This window comes from Triturus cristatus, chromosome 4_2, assembly GCF_964204655.1.
Source record: "Triturus cristatus chromosome 4_2, aTriCri1.1, whole genome shotgun sequence".
Lineage (NCBI taxonomy): Eukaryota > Metazoa > Chordata > Amphibia > Caudata > Salamandridae > Triturus > Triturus cristatus.
In genome coordinates, this window is record NC_140586.1 from 779,723,780 (window position 1) to 779,748,851 (window position 25,072).

General features: G+C 40.9%; 1 protein-coding gene across 1 annotated transcript in view; it reads right to left on the minus strand.

Moving 5' to 3' along the window:
- Nucleotides 1-25,072, minus strand: part of LOC146835034 (cytochrome P450 4B1-like) — a 318,638-nt gene that overhangs the window by 79,802 nt on the left and 213,764 nt on the right. Inside the window, exons 6-8 of the mRNA XM_085602694.1 lie at nt 15,819-15,970; nt 11,102-11,208; nt 7,711-7,901 (exon numbers count right to left, since the gene is read on the minus strand). Of these exons, the coding sequence (XP_085458820.1) occupies nt 7,711-7,901; nt 11,102-11,208; nt 15,819-15,970 (450 nt within the window). The remainder of the gene's footprint in view (nt 1-7,710; nt 7,902-11,101; nt 11,209-15,818; nt 15,971-25,072) is intronic.

The window sequence follows — 25,072 nt, forward strand, 5'->3', positions numbered from 1 at the left end:
AGTACAGATATTGTTAAAACCAATATGTTGGATACATACTCTCTCAACATCTCAAAAATCTATGTCTTAAACATTACAGCTTTAAAAGAAAAGGTACAGAAAATATAAAAGAAGAAAAATATGCAGTAATTGGATGCGACAGATGTTTGGTAAAACATGACAAAGGTAATCTTATTAACCACAAAAAACTCAGTTGCGAAAGTCCAGATAGGAGGGAATTTTTCTATTTAGCATTTCTGCAATTGTTCAAGCTTTGGCTTAGTGAAACGGAATTACTTGGAGATTTCAACTACTATGAAGATTATTTTAATGCAACTAAAGATAGCCTTCAGTGCACAATTTTCCCTACATATCTACAAATGTTAAATTATGAGATGGAACCAGAAAGTACTATTGCAACTGAAATAGCTAGAGAAAGTTCTCAAGATAGTCAAAGTTCTGGTCCACTGAGTCAAGATCCACTGGGACAACCAATTATTGAAAATGAAGCAGCAATAGCCATGAATGAGGTAGAAACAGCAATGCAACAAGCACAACAGGATATTATTCAGTTGGAAAAGTTAGAACAGCAACTAAATATTGAACAAAAAGAAATATATCTACAAGTCAAACAACAGATATAACATGGTTTACTGCAGGAAAAAAATGAATGCCAATGTTCGTCATTTAAACCTGTTCTAATGTATATCAGCGGTCATGCTTGAACAGGAAAACGTTTCATAATTAAAGTTTTGACCTGTTATCTACACAAACTACATAATCACATTTACCTTGTGTTGTAACAGCTCCAATTGGATTAGTGGCACAAAACATTAAAGGGATTACTTTACATCGATTACTTATGCTACCAGTTGAACATGATAATAAATTGGAATATCAGAAGCTATCTGGAGAAGCTTGTTATGAAGTCTCAAAAGTACTGAAGAAAATAAAACTTTCAATCATTGATGAAGTGAGCATGGTCTCAAACTTAATGCTTGCCTTTGTACACTTATGAATATACACAGATTTTAAAAACAGATTATGATGTTCTGTTTGGAGGAAAACATTTGCTTGTATTCAGAGATCTACTACAACTTACTCCTGTAAAAGGACAACTTATTTTTAAAACACTTGTCCATGAAGATACTAGGAAATCTTTAGGAAGTATTAGAAATGTGAACATTTGGTTACGTTTTGAACATGAAGAACTAGTTAAGAATATGTGACAAGCAAGTTATGAAGATTATGGAAATATTCTTCAAGACATAAGAATTGGTGTTTTGAGGAAACATGGTAAACAAGCTTTAGAAAGTCGACTACTAAGGAACTTGTTTACAACTGGAAACACAGCAGCTGAAGAAATGTACAATATGCTTGGAGAAATGAAGTCTATGGTTTGCCTAATGCCTACACTGCAAGAGTGTTATACATTTAATCAACAACTTTTGAAACTGGAAAAACAACAAATAGTGGAAATTGAAGCGATTGACAAAACTCTACACCAGAGAGTGACTATTCTTCTTCCAGAGAAACTACAGGGTAAATTGCATTCTTCGGAAAAGTCTGTATCTAAAACTGTAGGCTTAGAAAAGACTTTACATGTATGTATAAACTGTCAGCAATATAACAGCGTAATTTGAATTTAGAAGAAGGTTTAGTAAATGGAGCAATGGGAAAAGTAGTTGATTTGGTAAAATTTCAGAATTGAGGCGGAATAGAACTTTTTATTATAACATTTGATCAGATTAAAGAGGTAAAACAGATTGGGCATTGTGTTGTACGTTTTTTGCCTGTAAAAGATTTGTACATTGACAGATAAAAGTTTCCTCTGTCTTTAGCATATGCAGTAACTATTCATAAATCTCAAGGTTTAAGTATAGACACTGCTTTTGTAAATATAGGAAGTACAGTGTTCAAAGAGGGAATGGCATACGTTGCATTGTATTGATTAGGAACATTGTCTGGTTTGTATTTGATCTGCTTTGATGAGAAACTGGTTAGTGCTGATGTAAATTGTGTAAGAGAGTACAATTGTTTAAGAAGACTTTATACTCCTGATTTAGATGAATATCCCATATATGAGAAACGTATAGTGTGTCCAAAACGGATATATGTCAAAGATGCAATTGAGGTTCAAAAAAAGAAAACAATTGAAGAGAAAGTTGAAGGCATAAATAAAAAGAAAATGGAAATTGCTGATGACATTGTAGGATACCGGTTGGAAAATAGTTCCGGTATGAACTGTTATGCTAATGTGATTCGGAATATTGTGTTTTATCTACAAGACCTTCATCATGAAATCATGGGAAATCGTGAAAAAAGATTATGTTCTTTACTACATCATGTATTTCAACAGTTGGTAACTGACAGAAGTAAAATGCATACTGCTTCTGGCATTCAGCATCTTTTAGATATATGTACTGGTTCTTAGACATTTACTCTCAATATACCACAAGATGCACAAGAATTTCTAATGCTTATGCTTGGAGTATTAGAACATGAAGGAATACAGATTGAAAACTTATTTGGACTAAGTTATAGATGGGATCATAAATGTGAAGAGTGTTCATTTTCTTCTACCACCGAAACACAAACAGAACAATTCATATACTTGACGATACCAGACTGCAAATCAGTACCTTTTAACAAATTGTTAAAACCAGCCAATCAGGACATGAGATGTTCGCATTGTAGATCAGAGATGTTGTCTACATTACATATAGAAAGATTTGGAAAATATCTGATTTTAATGCTACAACGTTGTAGAGCATTTGGAAGAAAATTGTAAACCAAAATTAAAAAATGTAATGCAAGTCAAATATCTATTTCAGGAAGAACTTTCACAGCAGTGGCTATTATTTTCCATGATGGACCTACTGCAACATTTGGACACTATACTGTATATTTAAAGTGTAATAAAGGATGGACGCATTGCAATGATGCCCACTTGGAATTCAAACCTAGATTGCCTTGTGAATTACCAAATTCATATTTGTTATTTTTGAAACCAAAGTTTTGAGTACATCATTGGGCCTATTGGGAAGATGTAAACAGAAATTAGACAGCACTGCAAACTGTTAGTATTTATAATTAGTGTTTGGATTTTTATTTGTGCTAATTGATATTACATTTGGAAAACTTTGTTTAAAAGCAAATATTTTATATATTTGTTGTCTATATTGTACCAGATGTAAATGAGAGTCTACATTTTGGCAAATATATTTGAGATAAATAATATAGTTAATGTAGGTGAGGGAAGTAATTAACAAAGTGTAGATAGAAAAACACATAACTACACATATTGAAAATGGTGCACTACGCTGATTTCTTTTTTTTTCTACAATCAATTTGATTGTATTTACCCCACTGTTCAATGATGATACTACATTGAAATCACTGTGTATGGTGAAGTTACGTGGAATCTGAGAACAGCAAAAATGGTAAACTGAAAATGTTATGGAATTCTAAATTTATGTTGTGTTCTTAAAATTATAATATTATAATTTCTTTAATATATTATCATTAAATAACAGTTTTCCTGCTTCTACTTTAAAGTAGCTACTGTTGAAGTTTGAAAACAGTTTTAATGCTGTTTAGGACAATACCACTCTGAAATAGTGCTACTGAGTAATGTATCTAAATGACTTGAATGGTAAAAATACATAATATACTATGCATGATAACCTGGAATTTAAAAAAAAACGTAATTGTATGTTATTTGTTTCTAATATAAATAATGTTGATCCTTTACACTATTTGAAAGCTATCATCATGTTGCTCATCCAATCAGCCAGGCCGTCATCCTTTCAGGTACACACTACCCATGCACTGATCCATTCTCTCAAGCACATCTCTTGCACTAATATGATAACCCAGGCATTACCCTGGCATTCTTCCTTTCACACAGGTACTACCCATGCACTCATCAAATCACCCAGGCAGTACCTCTACACTCATGCTATAACTCAGGCACTATTCTTGTATTCAACCATTCACAAAGCCATTACCCATGCACTCATCTATTCTCTCAGGAACTACCAATGCACTCATCCAATGACCCAAACACTTCCTTTGCACTGATGCATTCACTTACACAGTACCAATGCACTCATTTAAGTTCCCAGGCACATGCTGTCATCCAATCACCTAGGTATTATTACTGCACTCATGCAATCACCCCATGCACTCATGCAATCCCTCAGGCACTAGTGCTGCACTGAACCATTCACTCAGGCACTACCCATGCACTCATCCAATGATCAAGTCCTTACCTTTGCACTCGTCCTTTCACGCAGGCACTACTCATGCACTCAAGCAATCACAATAGCACTAGTCTTAGACTCAACCATTAAGTCAGGCACTACCCATGCACTCATACATTCTCTCAGGCACAACTCATGCACTAATACAATAAACCAGGCATTACCCTTGAACTTATCTTTCCAGTCAAGGACTATCCATACACTTATCCAATCACCTAGCCAGTACTGCTGCACTCATGCAATCACCTAGGCAGTACACATGCACTTATGCAATCACTCAGGCAGTACTCTTGCACTCAGCCATTCACTCAGGCACTACCCATGCACTCTACTTTTCTTTTAGATACTACCCATGGACTCATCCAATGACCCAGGCATTACCCTAGCACTCATTCTTTCACGCAGGAACGACACCTGCACTCATACAGACCTCCGCCTGGGAAGACAAATGGTGGCCCTCCGCCCTCTGGAGTCCTCCCACCCTGACAGACCACGCTCCGAACCTTGGCCTCCACCAGCTTCAACTGCCTACGCATCCTCGGGAAGACCTTCAAATGGATCACCCCGAACACAGAAAAACTGTCACCCATGCTCTCATAACCAGCAGACTGGACTACGGAAACGCCCTCTACGTCGGCATTAATAGGACCCTTCTACACAAGCTCCAAACCATCCAGAATGTCGCGGCCAGACTCGTCTTTGGGACCCCACGGCATGAACACGACGCAACACCTTCGAGACCTTCACTGGCTCCCGGTTGAGAAGAGAATAACCTACAAGCTTCTCACCCACACCTACAAATCCCTCCACAACATCGGACCGAAATACCTAAACGATCTAGTCTGTTTCCACGCAACCAAAATAACTCTCCGATCTGCCAACCTTGCCCTTGTGGAGACCCCCTGCATCTGCAGAAGCAGAGCAGGAGGAAGGGCCTTCTCCTACATCGCAGCCAAAACCTGGAACGAGCTCACTGTCAGCATCAGACACTCCCCTAACCTGCACATCTTCAGGAAGGACCTCAAGACCTTGCTCTTCGACTGAGTTGGAGCTGCCAACCCTCCCTCGACTTTAGACCCTCACAGGTAAGTAGCACGCTTTATAAATCCCTGATAGATTGATACAATCACCCAGGCACTACCTATGCACTCATGCAATCACTTAGGCACTATTCTTGAACTGAATCATTCACTCAGGCACTACCCATGCACTCATCCATTCTTTCAGGCACAACCCACGTAATAATTCAATAACCCAGGCATTACCCGTATCCTTTCAGCCAAGCACTACCCATGCACTCATCCAATCTCCCAGACCGTACCTCTGCACTCATGCAATCACTCAGGTACTACTCTTGCACTCATCCTTTCACTCAGGTCCTAGGATGCTTGTTTCCATTCAGAGGACCTGGCTTGGCAGTTTGGACTGGACTGTTCCAATGGGGAACAGGATCAAGACCGATTTGCATATGGCTAGGTCTAAACTGGAATGGCATGGGGAGTAAAAAAACGACGGATGTAGGCCCAGATCTCTGTAGTGGGGTGAATGTATGACAATGTTCAGCATTCTGTCCATCAATTGTTGTTTTTGCATTTCCATTTTCTAAGAGCAATTCCAGATATGCCATGCAGGTTTTTACTTATGGAGTATTGAAGAGGTATTGGTATGAGTCCATTGGAAAGCCTAATGGTAATATAAAACAAAGTGAGAACAGGAAGAATACGGACTCAAAGCTTTTAAGAATCAACTGGTTTTCTGTGTTCATATAGACCTGAGGTTATCCTGTTGTTAGCGTCCATGCTCAAAATGGTGCTCCTAAGAACACTTGGACAAATGTCGGACGCAGAGATCTTTATTTTGAGTAGGCTGATAAGTCTGTTATAATCAGGAGTAGTATGAGTAGGGAAAAGATGAAGGTAATAAGGAAAATGTGTGTATTTTGTAAGTGATAAAACTGCTTTTGAACAATATTTTCAATTACTAACTTAAAACCTCAGAACAGGGTGTTAACATTGCCTCAGGAAATGGCCAAAAATGAGTGTAATGGATGTTTTCTCTGGTGTTTCGGCTGGGGGACTCAGAAGGAAGCAGAGAATGGGAAAGTAATAAAATGATATAGCTTTATATCCACCGCATTGAAGTGCGAGAATGACAGGTCAGAAATATTGATTACAGTTTTTCACTCACCATGGCACAAATCCCCTGCCCTAAATTCCCTTAATCCAAGCATTCAATCCATCATCTTGCTGTTTTTGCATCATATTTCCTACTGGCTGGCTGGTAAGTTGCAATACTAGGAAACATTTGGCATGTTTCATTGAATGTTGGTAGCATAGTGCATCACATGTCAGGAGATAATGGTGCATTTCCAAGATTAGTTTGTTGAGTAGTCTCATGATTTACCTACTTTACGTACAGGCCAATCTGCACCAATATCATCATCAATACATTTTGCAAATCGAATAGATTGGAGAATGGATTGGAGAACGATCTACAGCTTCATATACTGTCCCTTCTTGGCTTGGACTTTCATGGACAATTATTCTCCTCCACCCTCCCTTTTTGTGCTCTAGCAGTGTAGTTTTACTTGAATTTACATGACTTTGCAGTGTAACCTTTTGGTTTATGATACTTTCTTCAGACAAATCTATCAATAGGCCAAATTATGTTATAGTTATTATTTCACATGTCAACTATATTCAGAAGCCAAATTAAAGGCAATGTATTTTCCAATGCTTTCATAATTAACCACTTCTGTTAATACTGCAATAGAACCAAAACCTTAAAATAAAAGCATAATGGCATAAATGTACTTAGCGTCAAAAATGCCACAAGAGCAATATCAGCCGTTATTAGTTTAAAGCACTTTCGGTGAAACACTTTATGCATCTAACAAGGAGGTGGTCAGCACCAAACCAGGAGCATGGACATCACCAGATAGGTGAATATGAAATAAAAGAAGATAAAGACAACAAAGTAGGCCTTCTTGTTTTAAACATCTAGTATTTGGAACAGCATGCCCATAAACATATGAACCACCCCTACCCTTCTGCAATTCAGAAGGAAACGAAATACCCTTCTTTTCCATGAATACCATCTCCCTTCTAATAGACTTCTAGGTTTAACCCTCTTGTTTGTAAATGATGGTAATTTGTACCCTGGGCTACACCTAATGTTCAGCACTTTTCTACTCTCCAGCAAGGTGTGCCCTATTAAAATTCAGCTACATACACACATACAAAGCTCAAACAAATAAATGGCAAATAGAACTAAGAAACAACAATATCCCAAGCATGAAAAGTCCTACTGTTTGATTCCATGTTCTCTGGAACCGTTTACACACAGAATATAAGAACATGTGCATGCTATTTCACAGTTTTGGCAACTAACTGTCTTTAATCTCATGGTATGATCTAAGAAACCACATTGTACAGATTGTATGAAGGTGAAATGTGGAATATCTCACCACTGCACGACATCTCGATCTCCCAGGATCTCTTTGATCTCTTCTCTACATTTCTCCTGGTGTTCTGGGTATTTTCCCATGCAGTATAAGATCCACGAGATCCCACTGGCTGTTGTGTCATGACCAGCAAACATGAAAGTGTCAACTTCAGCCCGAATGTCTGCATCCGATAATGTATCTCCATTTTCATCCTATTGAGAAAGGTGACAACCAATGCCATACACATGATCACAGTAGGTTTAATATTTACATAATAATATTTTTTTAAATCATCATAAACAGGCCAAAGAAAAAGTACCAAACGTTGGAGTAACTTAAATGAATGTATGCTCTTAGTTAGACAACATTAGGAAGTGCAACAAACATGTCCTTGTGTTTTTTCTTTTCCACAAGCAGTAATAACAAATGCCTTATAAATGAATCAATGATATCAAAAGAACAGATGCAAAGTGTACTATCTAAAAACATTTGTTTTTTATAAAATAGATTCAAATTTAAATAGGGTGCATATTGTGATGGGTTTAGGAGAGACCTTTGGTAACTTTCCTAGGTTCTAAAATGTTCTCTAATCAGGATAATCAAATTGTTCCAAATTGCGGCAATCAACCTACCATGAAGGCATTTTCACTTTAAGAATCAATTAACACTTAAAGTTTGGAAATCATTTTGCTGACACTGTGTTTTTTTTTAGTGAAGGAGGTACGTACTATAAACCAGCTATGGCCATTCTATTTCGGGCCTCCATCGTTGAGAGCTAAGGAATCAAGTGATCAGTCTACAATTGTGTTTATGAGAGTTTATTCCTTACATCTATAAGTGAATGCATGTATCACCAACAAATATACATATTTTGGAAAAAATGGCATTTGTTTCAGATGATATCACTATTCAACAATAAACAAAATCAGAAAAGAAAAACACCAAATCATCTAAGTCTTTTGACTAATCCATCAATCAGCCAAGTCTTTTGAGAAAGCCACAAGTTTTTCCACAACATAAAAAGTGTAATGGATTGCACCTAATTAATATCATCACACACATGCCTATGTTTTACTACTGAAGGGCCAAGAAAAACACTTCTCTAACTCGTTGAAATAGTTCACTACAACCCAATCAAAACACTAAACTATCTTTCCATTCACAAACCTTTTTTCAAGCCCAATCCGCAATGTAATGTAATGTAAATTGGTATTTATACAAGCGCATGGCTACTCGAAAGAGTGTCCCGGCGCTACAAAAGACCTTGTGACAGAATACTGTACTATACAGATAAAGGGAGGGGCTTACGGCTATTGCTGAAATAGCCAGGTTTTCAGCCTTTTTCTGAAAATGAGTAGATCATGCACCTGTCTAAGTGACAAAGGCAGGCTATTCCACAGCCGGGACGCCTGCACTTGGAAGGAGAGTCCGCCCTTGCGGGCAAGGGAAAACTTGGGAATAATCGCCTGCTGCTGAGAAGACCATCTCAGAGTTCTGCCTGGGATGTAGTGATGGACTCTCTTACTAATATAGGAAGCACCAGTGTCATGTAAAGCTTAGAATGCCAAAACCAGTGCTTTAAACCGAATTCTCTTTCGGACCGGCAGCCAATGCAAGGCTTTCATGTGGGCAGCAACCCGCTCTCTTGGGCCCAACAAGAAAATCGCCCTGGCTGCCGCATTCTGAGCCACTTGAAGCCTGTTAAGTAGATATTATGGGAGGCCCAGATACAAAACTTTGATGTAGTCCAGCCTTGAAACAATAAGGGCCTGGACTACAGTTTTCCTATGAGTGAATGGTAGTAAGTAAAGAAAGTTCTCAAGCATTTTTAATAGGAAAAACAAACCCCTACTACTGTTTGGATCTGGACTTTCATAGATAAGTTATCATCTAACTTGATCCACAAGTTTTTGACTGTACTGACTGAAGTAGCAGGGGGGGACATGTCAGAAGGCCACCATTGATGCCACACATCTTGGCAGTGGTGCAAAAGAAAATGATCTCGGATTTCTCTGGATTACACTTTAGTTGGTTCCTTCTTAACCAGGAGAACACCTCTGACAAACAATTATTAATCTCAGCACCCCCGAAATCCGTACCCTTTTTGCAGAGTATCATCTGCATATGAAATTATTGTTGCACCATGTAACCTGGCTAGGTGGGCCAGGGGGGCCATGTACAAATTTAGCCCTTATAAATCCCTACCTTAATGGGGGAAATGGGAGCAGAAAAAGGAGGAGACCAAATTATTTGCTGTCGCCCCTTCAGAAAGGAAGCAAACCACTTGAGTACAGTGCCACCAAGGCTGCTCACCTAGAGTCTTTGCAGGAGGCGGTCATGGGGAACGGTATCAAATTCCGTGAATAGGCTATGAAAATAAAGTATATCTACATTCAAAATGTAGCTTTGTCAGTTTTTCATTGTAAAATACTACCAGCTACTTCAGTTCATCTCAAAACTGCTACTAATTTTGATATTGTGAAAAATCAACAAATAGTCATTAGACACTGACATTTAGTAGAAATACGCAAGCAATTGATGCTAAAACCAACTACCATCAATATGGGCAAAGTTACTTTGTCTGCAGCCTAACTTAAGGAAGTTGAAAGAATGTATGGGAGTAGTGTGTGTTGTTTACAAAAAGAATGAATAAACTGACCAAGATTATAGGACTCTACTGTGGTACAAGAGAACTGTTGCCATGGGCACATTTTATACATTATTATGTTTAGCCAATTATATTGTACCAATCAGGAAACACACAGGAGACAAATGTAAATTTCTTTCTAAAAATGTGGTATTTGGCAGATTAAACAACTGGCCACTGGCATTAGATACAAACTGATAAAAACTCTTTCCTCAAAACAAACTGACACAGAATAAAACACTGGCATTTAATTATCGGTCTGATTTTTTACATATTCCTAATTTGGGGTAGATGTTTTACCCACATTAGTGGGTAATGGGCCTTGGTGGTAGCCGGGGAATTTACTAAAGGGTTGTTCGAGCAAATTTGAACTCTGCATTCTACTAATGTAGGAGTTTCAAGGCTGATGTCACAGTTTCATGCACTAAACTAAATATTTCTGGTTCGATTTCAAGTGCTTCTTTGCAAAATTTTGGTAAGTGATTTTCTAATCACTTTCTAGTAAATCACTACAGGTTCATTACTTTTGATATAGAGCAGTACAGAAATGAATAATTTCGGCACCAATCAGTTACAAAAACAAATCGAGTACCATTACTTTAATTCATGACAGAAAAAAGAGAAATGCATTGCTATTCTCATAGGTCGGTCTACGGGGAGACGAGAGAGAAAGAAAGAAAGCATTCAAAGAGCGTTATTCGTATCATGCCTTAACATGAAAGACGTGGATCCAAGCACTCCAACCTGAACTCCTCTAGACCTTACCCGAGCACACAGAAGAATATCTAAAAAGTCCAGATGTCTCTTTTGCTGTATCTTCTCTAGCTCCTTCTCATTCTTCAGGGATTCTTTTCTTAGTGTGATCACTTTATCTGGGCAAGGATAAATTAGAAGATTCATTTTGAAGAATGATATTCCCAATTTGCAAACTATTCTTAGGAATTCCAAATAATGACATTGATAAAAAATAAATTTGATTGAACAAAGTAGTTATCTCTACAGTTTTCTTCCTACATTTGCTTTAATCTGTACTGTAATATGGCACAACAGGGAGTACAAAACTAAGAACAGACAGGATTACAGATCTAAAAGGCTGTAGGGTACCTCGCCCAATGTCCTTAATAATGACCCAGCACTTTGCTTACGAGGATAACACTGGGTTTAGTGTATACGTTACATGTTAATCTCCCTTCAAGCGCATATCCCTCTAATTAACTTATGGACTTTACCCAAAAAAACAATGTTTCTGCAAAAAGTAATAGAAAAGGGAAAATCTTCAATGGGTAATTGACAAAGCCATAGATTTCGACACGTAAAGTATGCAATGCTTAAATTCATTCTATGTATGTTTTAGTTTAAAACTCTTAAGCTTTGCATGAACATATCTGCCGCACATGTGAAAAGTACACATTTTAGAGCATTCATGTGTTTTGCATGGTAATCTAGTCACAAAACTGACTTTGACCCATTTGCACTGTGTGTGTATAAAGTAAATAATGCATTCAGTATGTATGCCTACAATTACAAAAATTGTGAAATTATTGTTTTAACCCATACAAAATGTAGCTGTGAAAATATTTTTAACTACATGCCACCCTTTCTTATATGCACTCTTTAACTTTTAGAACGACTGATGCAAATCCACCGACGTGCATCAAAATTTACGACAAATGTATTTTTGTGTTGTGAGACAAATTATATTAGAGAAGTGATTCTCTAGTGGTTTATAAATGCTAACAGGGTAATAAGTTGCCGTTTATAAAGAATTTGTAATTGCAGTTTCTCTGGCTGCTCCTTGGACAATTCCCGGGTTACGCATACATTTTCAAAACATACTTATATATGCATAATGCCTACATAGATTGCATACATAACATGTATGCCACATGGTCGGGCTTACATTAAGGATATGTCCACTTTAGTGAACTAAATATGCTGCATGCATGCATACATTCCTTTCCTATGTCTAATGTTTGCGAGGATAGCAGAGCCAAGCATGGCAATGCACAACAACTCACGATCAGGTGTTCAATGAAAACAGAAAATAAAAAACTAGGGGAACACGTATAGCAGGGGAAATTCTTCACATCTCTATACTGACTATACTGTATATCTATAGTTGTGTGTGTGATGTTAATGAAAAGATTTGTGAATAATGGTGTGGCTGGGAGGGTTTTCTTGTGTTGCTGATAACTGAAGAGTACATGTGAAGCATAAAATCCATGCTGTCACTTCAGTAGCTACTTTGTGATACCTACTCTTGGCTTGTAGCCATAATTGTGTCAAAAACTTTGCCAAGCTTAATTTCATTTAATTTGTTAATTAAGTGTGTGATTAACCAGTGGGTGTCCCAGTGCTCAGCCAAAAGGCCTTACTGCATGCAAACAAAATAGATAAGGAAAACTAAGTTAAGTAAACAGATAGGTTTTCAGTACTCTATGTAATTTCAGCAGATCAGGTTCAAGGTGAAGGTCTAAAGGCAATTTGTTTTAGGTATGAGCATGACCATAGTGAAAAACGTAGCCCCCTAGGTGGGTTCTGCAGAATGTTGGTATTATGATCAGTCCAATAGACAGTGCTTAATTTGAGGCAGTGGTGTCCGGTGCTCAGCACCCGCACTTAATTATCAACACCGGTGTTTTTCATGAGCACCAGTTAAGGCCACATTAATTCACGGGGAGATGAAGTGATTTGCCCAGGATCAGAGGATGTTAAGCCGACGCGGAGACTCAAACCTGATTCCCCAACTCCAAAGTCTGCAGCTCTGGCTACTGCTTCTCACATCTTTCATGGTTAGCAGTTGGTTGTGTTTTAGGCAGAACTAACAGAAGATGGTCTGGTGCAAGCTGCCTCCTGGCGAGAGTCCCAGCACTTTTTTTTTTTTTTTTACAAATTAACCACTGCCAGTAGATGATGAGCAAAGCAGCCTAAAAGGTCAATATCTTTTAATCATGCCAGAGATATATGGGTCTTGAGTTGCCGGATAAAGAGCTTTATTGGCTATACAAAGAGCTTTAAACTGGCATCTCATCTCCATAGGTAGCCAGTTAAGCTTCATGAGAAGAGGGAAAAGACTATAACATTTTCTCTTCCGAAAGATCAACCTGGGTGCTGCATTCTGTATGAGTTGTAGCCTCCTAATGAGGTACTCAGAGAGCCCAATATATACGGCATTACAGTAATCCAGTCTACTTAGCACCAAGGTTTGCACCGGCATCTGCCTACAATCTCGAAGAGTAACCTTCTTGAGTTGTCTCATAAGCAAGAAGCATGTAGACATCAATTTATTGATGTGCAACTTGAATGAGAGTCTACTATCAAATAGCACTCCAAGATTCCAAGCCCAGATGGTGGGCAACATTCATTTTCCCAAAGAATGAGGTCTCCACATATGGGACCAAATGGAAGGTTTTCTAAAGAGTAAGACTTCTGTGTTATCAGAGTTAAGGCTGAGAGAGTTGTCATTCATCCGGCTAGCCAGCAAAGCCTACTATTTATAATATTGTTAATTTTTGCCCTCTGGGCTTTCTTAACTCGAGTTCAATTTATTTTAGTTGAGACCTGTTCAGCTCCCCTGTCCTCTGACTTCTGGACATATGAAGGCACTCATTTTTGTTTTTTCGAGCACATCACTGCATATGTTATCAAGGTAGGTACTGTAAGCAGCAGCGGCCCGTCAATAAGGGCGGAGGGGCCCCACCCGCCTCCTTTCTCCCAACATAAAGAGTGTCTGTCAAGCTGAGAAAATGAAAGCCTCACAGACACTCTGCTTTTCAGGTCAGGTAGATGTGCTATACATGCGTTAAATGCGCAGGTGCCTGGCTGCATGAGCCGATCTTTGCCAGGCTGAAGATGTCCCACTCCAGTCGGCATCACCTTCTCAGCCTATCAAAGTGCCTCAAGGACGCCCCCCTCATGACGAGCGGGAATGTCACTGACAGCCCTGGAACTGGGCGCTTCAGATTTAAGCTCTGAAGTGCCTAGTGCCAAGAGTCTATCAGTGACACCTCGTCACTGAGTGGGGTGGGGTCAGCAGTCTCACTGACTCCATCCCACTCTGTGTAATGTGAGGGACTTCTGCCTCCTCTCATTGGCAGCCAATGAGAAGAGGCAGCAGCCCGACCCTTCTGTAACGACTGTGTCTTCTCTCCCTGAGATGCTGCAGCAGGTAAGTTTAGTTTTTTAAGGTTTGTAGGAGCGTGCAGTGAATACGTGTGTGTGGGTGTGTGCTTGTGAATGCATGGGTGTGAGTTAGTGTGGATGTGTGACTGTGTAAAACCATCTTGCCCCCGCTCTAATTAGCAGCCGCCGCTGTCTGTAACTGTTCTGCACTGTTGCAAACAGATGGTTTGATCTGAATGATGAAAACAAAAACATATTGTTAGTATTCAATGGCAGCATACCAGTTATCACTTATGTTGGGGAAGGGCCAGGTGTCTCCAGGTCTCAGACCCAGCAGGGATTAAAAACCGACATTGAAATGGGTCCCTATCGGCCCCTACGTTCATGTTCCTAACCTTACAGACACAAAATCTGATTGAGTTCTGAAAAATGGTGTAAAACCTGTTAAGGTAATCCATGTCCCTGTTTATATTTCACTAGTTTTTCTTAATCTTGCAATCCCTGAGAGAAGTTGCTTTTTCCAGGATTTTTTACTTTTGTAGTTTTTTCCATGCTGTATATTACCCTTGTTTAATGTGAGCTGTGAAATGAAACACGTGTGGCTGTGTTTCAGAGTTCTAGTTGTGGGTTCGAGGCACTATTGAGAGCTCCAAATGAGGGCTGAAGGTAGTGCAAGTTTCTCATAGTGCCTGTCAGTGGGTCATAAAAGTGTTCAGAATACATGCTCATCCAATCCTTGGCCTCTCTGCAGAGCGCACAGCGTAATGCTCAAGGGTGTCAATTGTCATTGTGACAGTATGTGAAAGTGTCTGAAGGAGGTTCACAGCTGTTGTAATATTGGCAGGACGAAAGTAATAGAAAAGGCACTGCTTACAGGTGAGTGGGAGTGTGTGGGCAGTGGTGAAGTGATGGAGATACAAGGAAGTATATGCAAGACATAATGAAAAGAGTGTGCCGAAGATGAATAAAATGAGGTGGGAGATATGTAGGCGGAGGATTTTAGAGAGAAGTAATGAAAAAAAGGGCGTAAGTGTCTAACAGAGAGACCGCAGAGGAAAGACGTGTGAAGGGGGGAACGGGAGCAGGGCCCTTTATAGAGTGGCACATGCTGTCCTCCATTGCTCTCTGTTTTATATTTTTACTGCTGTAAATTTCAATCACTGCTCTTAGGGGCTATATTTGCATCTATCAGCCACTGACCTTTCTTGCTTAATCAGTCCGTTGGAGATTGGATCAGAAATGTGACTACGCAATCTTTCAGCAAAGGCCCAGAACCTGTTGTGAAGGCATGGCTGGGCTGTGTACAACATATGAACTGTGAATGAATCCATCTGCAAAGAAACAAGTGCTCTCTGAATACCTGTGTGCTGATGGGCTATTCTGCAGGCCTTGCGGAAGCGGAACCCATGTGGACTTAGGTAGAAGATGAGGTCATTGTGATAGGGGAAGAAGCGGAATCTGTGGTCCACCAGGAAGGACAGGTCATTGACCGCTTTGGTGTAGGCATTGTCACTGCAGGAAGAGGAGAATGAGAGCATCAACCAGAGAAGAGACAACTGATGTATTTGTATCCCCTCAGAAGAATGCAAATAAAATACAAGCAACGTTCATCTAAAGGAGCGATGTACAACAGGTAAACCTAATGATATCATCAACCATATGCACAAGCGAATTTTCATGAATGTACTCGTACACAATTTGCTGAGACACACATGACCTCCACTGCTTCCTCCTTCCTAGATATAGAAATTCTAATCATCCATAAATATTTTGTAATTTCAAAAGGATGGATCTTAGGAATGGCCTTCTGATATTTACAAGATGAGAGCAAAGCAGAAGGAGATGCACAGCCCTGAATGCAGCCCCACTGCCCCCGGCACAGGTGCGCAAGTTCAGGTCCATCTCTAAGTATTAAAGCGTGAAGTGTGAATCCGGTTCCGGGGAGGGCTGGTGAAGAGACCAGATGGGCGCCATTTTAAGATCCAGTCCTCCGGCAAAATGGCTCTGGAAATGATTAACCCAAGCAAAGCCCCTCGCATTGATTCTGTGCATGGGGATCTCTCTTGTGTAAGATAAGATGGTTAGGCAACGATTTGAAAGTCAAAAACCTTGTCAACCACTTCAATCTGCTAATAATTACTCCGTTTGAAGGTCGGCAGCACAGATACATCAATAGAGATGTGCTGGTAAAGCCCTGCTCTGTGTGCACAGCAGTAAACTCAAGTAACCCAACGGAGACGCGCCTGACCCAGGCTGGCAAAGATATCCACTCAACACAGTACCTCACTGAAAGGTCTGTAAACGGGAGGCAGCAGATTACTAAACTTATCACAAGCATAGAGGCCCTCGCAAGTATAATCTTGAATCGCACTCCAACTAATTCCGAGTAGTCTGATGTTCCTACGCGGAGTTTTAACTGGTGAAAGCAGGAACACGGGACACACTTTTTCTGAGAGGTAATTCAACACAGAAACAATGCATGCGGTTCTGGCGGCAGCCCAGCTTCATTACCACTTTTTTCCTGATCCTTTCACCTCCCTGCTCTAGGGCTAAAACGCAAGCCCCTGTGGATCAGGGGCCCCCAACTCCTTCAGGCTTCTGTCCACCCTTGAGAGGGGCCCACATTCAGCCCAAGCTCAATGAATAGTGGTGAGATATGACAGACTCAAGGGCCCCTCTGCAGATTTTGCAGGTGAAAGGGCAATATTGCTTTTTACGCCACTGCCTTGCTCCTGAAATCCCCTCACCCCCAACCATAACTTGAGGCAGACGAATATATTTAATACTTACGCGGAGCAGGTGATAAAGGGTGACTTAAACCCCCAAAGAATCGGAAAATCTGTGTATATTTATGATGGTAAATCCAGTCCCACACGGCAATTCCCCCTTCCATGGGGCGTAACTTGCAATTGCACTGTACTGGCATGGGTTTCAGGGCTGGGCTGGGAACCAAAACCGGCCCTGGCAAAGTGCTCGGCCGGCCCCCCTGGGGCTTGGGGGTGCCGCCGAGCTCTTTGCCAGGGCCGGTTTTCGGCCGATTTTGTTACAGGGCCGATTTTGCAGATATGCTGCAAAAAACGGCCCTGTAAAAAAACGGCCCCCACGGGCCCAAAACCGGCCCCCACCCGTGCGGCGCACCGGGGGATTGCCCGGTGCCCGCTACGCCCAGTCCGGGCCTGCTTACAGCATGGTGTTGTTGGTATAGTTGTCAATTTAATACGTATACATGAGTTGTTGCATGTGGAATGTTAAGAGCGTGTAAATATACTAGAGCAACGGAATATTGCGGGGAGAAGCTGTCGGAATTTCATCAGAGACACCGGTGCTACGTATCTCCATTTCTCGCTTGTGGGCCTTATTTAATTTATCTCCGAAAAAAATACCACTTCATTATACATCAAATAAGGCTATTGGAAGCTTCATTACAACAGAATGGCGACGAGCTCAACTGGAGAGTGAAGGCCCACCGTGAGAATTGATCATCTGCTTGGCAACTTAAAGTGGACTTTTTTTTTTTTATTATTTTTTTATTGGAATTGATTGGTGTCATACATAGTTATAGATCAAAAGTTCATAACAAAAAACAAAACATGTGAACAACAAATCTCGTACAGAGGACCCTGCTTTCAATAAGAAATATCAACATATGAGTAGTTTACAGATTTTCCAAAATCAAGAGTAAAAAGGAAATTAAATATTCAGAAAAAGTTTCCCCAGATCTTTTCAAATTTTCTTCCCCCCTCCTCCCCCCCCCCCCCCCCCCCAATTCTCAGGGCATAAGGAACTTAAAGTGGACTGACCGGCAGTATATGAAAACTGAATTTGACAGCAAGTACTGTATTTATGTTGAGAAATGTAAGCGTATTGATGTTATTTTAACCCCTTGTGTGCCCCGCCCTTTCCCTGCCCTGTGCCGGGCGTTGAATTAGCGGGCGGGGTTCATGACGAGATAGTCTCGTCATGGGCACAGCGCAACCGCGGCCCATGACGAGACCATCTCGTCATGGGCACTCAAGGGGTTAAAGCACAATTTTACTATTTGCCAACTAAGGGCCAGATGTATCAAAGGCGTTTGCCCATTCTGTGTCTATGGAGAAATGTGTTGACATATGGCCCCAAGCCCATTGTGTATAAAAATATCGTTAGTCGCACTTACTCAAACTCAGTGGAATCAGCGCGTGCTGCGCTCGCAGATTCCAAGAGCCGCGTACATTTATGACGCCCATGATTACAGAATGTCACTGGAGCATACGCTTTATGTGTTACACGTGAATTCGAGGTCACACAAAGTGCCGCCATCTTTGTTTTGGCATTTTACACACAATTTATTGGGAACTTTTACTGTTGCAACGGAAGCATACGGAGGCTTATAGATCCCAAAATTAAAGAGAAAAGCGGTGCGCACTGACAGAGAAATAATTATTAATTGTGGAAGCAGCGCACAAGAAAAAATAAACAACACTATTACTTCAGAAGAGATGCGCAGGTTATTTTGAAGTGCAACACCACCAAATTTCACAAAGTGACTACTGTCTAAGTACAGAACTATTGTTTTTATTGTGTTCGTTTAAAAAATCAGAGGTACCATAATTCTGTATATGGTATTTCTCTTCTGACACTACAATTCCATATTATTGGAGGTTGCGCTTTTGTTATCTGGCAGCTATTTATAAAGTATAAAGATATACATAGTTATGCAACGGCACAGTACAAAGGAATGACGCACCATCATATTGGTGATGTTGAATTAAATGCAGACTCTGGTTCCCCTATCACCATATTAGTTGACCATACGTTTGATCAGTTTTGGAGAGGAGTAACATTATCTAAAACAGATGTCAACCCAAAAGTATTTGGCGAGTTTGATATTAGTATGCCAGGCTATTTCAAATATAGTCTTGAATTCAAAGGTTGTATGATTGAAACAAAGATTTATGAGGCTGAAAGAGAGAGAAACATTGTTGGATGGCAAGATTTGGGAACACTTGGCATTATTCTCAAACCTGAATCACCAGACCCCATTATTCTAGGTGATATTCCAATTTTAAGTATCACAAATGAGTATGATACGTTGACAATAGAGGAGGTCTTAGAAAATAACTAAGTATTTGCACCTGAAATAGTGTGTGTTAAAGGGTTTGAACACTCCATAAAAATGAAAACAAATGCAATTCCAGTAATTCATAGAGTACTTCCTGTGTCTTTATCAGTAAGGAAAGAATTGAAATAAATTGGTTAAAACACTTTGTAAAGAAGGAATAATAGAGCCTACTGATTCATCTGAATGTGTTTTAGCACATGTGAGCACACAACAATAGGTGCTATCAGGTTGTGTGCAAATTTGAGGTAATTGAATAGGAATATAATTATTAATTGTCATCCTCTACATAAAAACCAGCAAATGTTGTCTGCCATTAGTAGATCCAAATATTTATCTTTAATTGACTTAAAGTCCACATACCATCAAGTCAAATTGTCAGAAGATTCTAAAGACTATAACACATTTTATACACCATTTGGACTTGGAGAATACAGATATGTGCGGTTTCCATTATGCCTTGCTTCGGCCACAAGTGTATCTAAAAAAATAATGGACATTTTGTTTGATGAGCTTAATGGTGTCCAAACCATTTGGACCTCACACCAACACCCTATTAAGGATGTTTCTCTTAAATTGCAGATCGTTATCCAAGCACTGTGTCGAAATAGCCTTAATACTAGAGGAGCTCGAGCCAGACGCTCTTTTCTTAACAGACTTGGCTTCAGATTGGAACTGATCCTGCCATTGTTCAGGCCCAACGCCAAGGTTACTCAATACTCAGAACTGATCGTACATCTGGCAGAGGTTGAGGCCTGGCCATTATATTTAAAGACACCTTTAATTGTCGAACCACACTGACTATGCTATCAGAGTGTAAAAGCATGGCTTTTCCCTAGAGTTTTCACCTACGAGCACCTTCTCCGGTCTACTGATCTATCGTCCCCCAGGAGTCCCAGGGCAATTTCTTTCCAATCTTTCCACCTTAGTCGCCAATATAGCACTGGCTCCGGCCAACTTTACACTACTTGGGGACTTCAACATTCCCTTAGACGATCCCTCTAATCGTGTAGCCTGTGAACTACTTTCGGTTCTTTCGGCGATCCAGCTCAAACAAAAAGGATTCGCCTCTACACATATCAAGGGCCATCTTCTTGATCATATATTCAGCAATCTGGACAACCTGGTCATTGGGAGCCCCTCCCCACTCCCTTGGACGGATCATTTCTTAATCGCTCTAACCAGGGATACCTCTATGCCACCACCCTCCCAGGAAACAACATCTACCTTGGGAAGAAAATGGTTTAGGCTGTCCACCACTGACTGGATGGCTGCCCTTGAAAACACAAAACCGTCTATGGACCCTAATCCCAATCTGGCCAACAGTAATTTCCATACCTGGATCCAAAGCTCCCTTGATCTAGTTCTTCCCAAAGAACCTATCCATAAAAAAATCAGACAGAAAACAGCTCCCTGGTTCTCCCCGAAATTAAGGATATTAAAGCAATCTTGCATAAGATTAGAGAGACGTTGGAGACAAGACTTCTCAGAAACTAGGAAAGTGGAGTATAAGAAAGCGATCAGGCTATATAAATCTGAAATTAAGATCGCCCAAACTATTTTCTATGATGAGAAAATCAGCATAGCGGCAAACTCTCCTAAGGAGATTTTTCGCATTGCAAAATCCCTTATCACTCTTCCTCAAAAACCTGCGACAACAGAAGGAGCTTTTACACGATGCAACAATCTAGCAGTCTTCTTCTATCAAAAAATTCAAAATATCTACTCTTCCTTCCCTATCACTACACTCAAGCCCACCACAACAGCAATAAGCAGCCCTATCTCCAAGGCCAATTGCTCTTTAGACGAGTTTCCCCCCTTAGTTGATGAATCTCTAGACCTGGTTGTCTCTAAAGTAATCTCAGGCTCACCTTTGGACCCCGCTCCCCCACAACATCTTAAAATGGTTATTGAATCCACTCGCCCAGTCATCCTTGATGTTCTGAACTGCTCGATCACCTCTGGTATGGTTCCCACAGCATGGAAATGTGCGATGGTCAGGGCCCTCCTGAAGAAGCCCAATCTGGACCAGTCCAATCTGTCCATCTATCGCCCAATTTCCCTCCTCCCTTGGCTGATCAAACTACTTGAGAGACACATTAACACCATACAGGTGGACTATTTAGAATCTAATAGCCTGTTGCGTGACTCTCAGACAGGATTTAGTCCTCAGCATGGGACGGAAATGGCTCTGCTGGCAGTGACGGAGGAGGCAAGGAGGCTGTTGGACCAAGGGGGAACGGCTGCAATTATCCTCCTGGACCTCAGTGCCACGTTTGACACTGTTAATCACAACATTCTGGCACACCGACTTGGAAATATGGGAGTGTCAGGCCCGACACTGACCTGGTTCCAGTCATTTCTCAGTGACCGATGGTTTCAGGTCTCTGAGGGAGAAGTGGTGTCCTTCCGGCTACCCCTCAGCTGTGAGGTTCCACAGGGGTCTGCCCTGAGCCCCACACTTTTTAATATATACATGAGTCCACTGGCGGAGGTTGTCCATCCATTCGGCATTAAGATCATCACCTACGCAGACGACACTCAGCTAGTGGTAGCACTAAATCACACTGAAGGGTCATCTAGCACCCTAGGCCCTTGCCTAGAGGCGGTGGCCGAGTGGATGGAACTCTTCTGCCTCAGGCTCAATGGGGACAAAACGGAGATTATGTTCCTGGGTAATTCTCCATCCCCTGTCCCTGTTTCTCTGTGGCCAGCTCGCCTAGGCCCTGGTCCACCCCCAAAGACTCAGATTAAGAGCCTCAGCATATGGCTTGACAGCTCTGTTGATTTTAACCACCAGGCCACCAAGCTCTCAGCCACCTGCTATGGACTGATGAGAATGTTGCGGAAAATTATCCCCCTCCTTCCCTTTCAGGCGAGAATTATGGTGCAGGCCCTTATTCTCTCTCGCCTTGATTACGGGAATGCCCTCTACCTCGGGGCTCCCCAATTTACTATCCACAAACTGCAAGTAATGCAGAATTGTGCTGCGCGCATGCTCTTCCAGACACCGAGGTGGCAGTCTGCAAAACCAGCACTGAGGAATCTTCATTGGCTGCCTGTTGAGGCCAGGATACAGTTTAAAGCTATGTGCCTGGCTCACAAAGCCATCTGGAAAACTGGTCCGGCTATCATGCATTCCCTGGTCTCCCCCTATCCTCCCCACAGGACTCTGCGTTCCAGCTCCTTGTGTCTGGCCACCCCCAAGAAAATACAAAGATCTAGATGGGGTGGTCGCTCATTCTCGTTTAATGCCGCCAAAATCTGGAACACTCTTCCCCTCACTCTCCGAGAAAACATAATCTCTTCGCTTTCCGGAGACTCTTGAAAACCCACCTTTTCAAGATTCTTTCATAGCAGCACGGCCTTGTTCTTTTCTCTGTACTTCTTTTTGAGCAGCGCTGGGAGGCCTCAGGGTAGCCATGCGCTATACAAATAGAATTTCATTCATTTCATTCATTCAAACATTTCAGGACAATATTTTAATTTATGCTGTAACAGTCAATGAACATACACACTTGGTGAAAGGGGTATGACAATGAACAAAACTAAATGAACGTTTTTAAAGACAAAGGTTGAATATTAAGGTCATGCCCTACTGGCAGAGGGTATAATACATAAGAAAAACGTAGTTAAAACAGTAAGGGCCCGATTTTGATGTGGTCCCGTATGGATTCATTTCCTTCTGACAGATTATGATGTGGTCGGTCGTAAAGGAATCCAAATGGGCCTTCCAAATGGCTTCCGACAAATTATTAGGGTTAACTCATAGAGGTCACCCAGGTACAACATCTACTAAAAAGCTGCTAAGAAGTCATTGTTGGTGGCCAGGATTAGATTGGTGTGTTTATGGATAAATGTGTTGAGCGTATGAGATCGGCTGAACATTGGAAGACTAGCAAAGAAGAAATGCATTTTGTAGAAATCATAAATGGACCCTGGATTAAATTGCCAATTGATTTTTTAGGCCCTTTTTCTTTATTGAATGAAGCCAAGCATTATTTAGTTGTACTTACGGATTATTACACAACATGGATTCATTATGTATTCATACCTAGTATCATTACTGACGTAGTCATAAGAGTTCTTGAAGGGAATTTTTGCAACTGAAGGTTTACCAAAAATGTTGGTGCCTGACAATGGCACACAGTTAGTATCATATAAAATGGCTGCATTCTTAAAGTTATATGGCATTACACAAGAAAAAGCACCATTATATAGCCCTTCTTGAAATGGTTTATTGAAGAGAGTCAACAGATTTATGAAGGAGAGTATTCAGACAGCTTTAGCTTTTGGATTATCTGTAAGTTAATTTTTATGCGAAAACAGGTGCAGTTATAATAACACATCAAACTCCTTGTTCTCTTTCTTGGAAGTCTGTTCTATTTTTTAACATACTCAGCCTTTCTGAGTCACACAGAGGGGTAGCCTGCGTGAGTTTGCCCACCCACACCATGGTCATGAGTGCTGTGTGCCAGACCTGAGCCGTGAGTGCGGTAGGTCCTGTCAAGTGTTAAGGTCTCAAGTTTGTGTACAGTGCTTATAAGTATACCCCTGGGTGTAGGACAAGTGGGTCCATCCAATATGCTGGACTGTCAACAGGTTGGTGGACCCATTGGTTAACTACCACTAGATGCACCACCCAAAAATATTTATGTATGTCAGGCAGAGCGATCCCCCATCATATCACCCTCTAGTCAGTTTTGTCAAGGCATATGAGGGGCCTTTCCGTTACGAGGTAAAGTTCGAACCTCACTTTCTACACTTTTCAAATATGATGCGGGGACAGGGAATGGTGTAATATGTAGTGCATATAAAAAGCAAGGTAGCGCCATCATTTTAAAGAAGTCTGCTCTGTTGAGGAGGGAGAGTGGCAGAGCCCTCCAATGTTGGACATCGTTTTTAAGTCTTTGTAAGTGGCTTTAGATGATCTTTGCATACATGGGGTCTGCAGTGACATGTATGCTGAGGTATTGGAATCCCGCCGACTCTATATGTGCCCATGACTGGGTAGGCTTTGGTCCGTGAAGGATAAATATTATGGATTTGGACCAATTAATTGTGCCACCCGAGTAAGTACCAAAAATAGCAAAAATCTTCATTATTCTATGAATGGAAGAGTGCGGGGAAGCCAGATATAACAATAAGTCATCCACATATATAGATATTCTGTCCTCCTAATCCTCAGTTCATTGTAAACCCCGGATCAAGGGATCCATCCGTATCCAAGCCGCTAATGGATGATGGATGAGGGCAAAAATTAGCGGCAAGAGTGGGCATCCCTGTCTAGTTCCATGTTGCAAAGGAGAGATTTGTAATGTCCTGCCATTTACCCCTACCTGCGCCTGAGGTCTGGAGTATAAAAGTTTAAACCAGAACAGGTACTCTGGGCCAAATCTCATAAGCTCCAGCACTGCGAAAAGGTACAGCCATTCAACTGTTTTGAAGGCCATATTTTTGCATCTAGAGACATAACCACAACGTCTTCTTAAACGGAGTCCAATCGACCCAACACA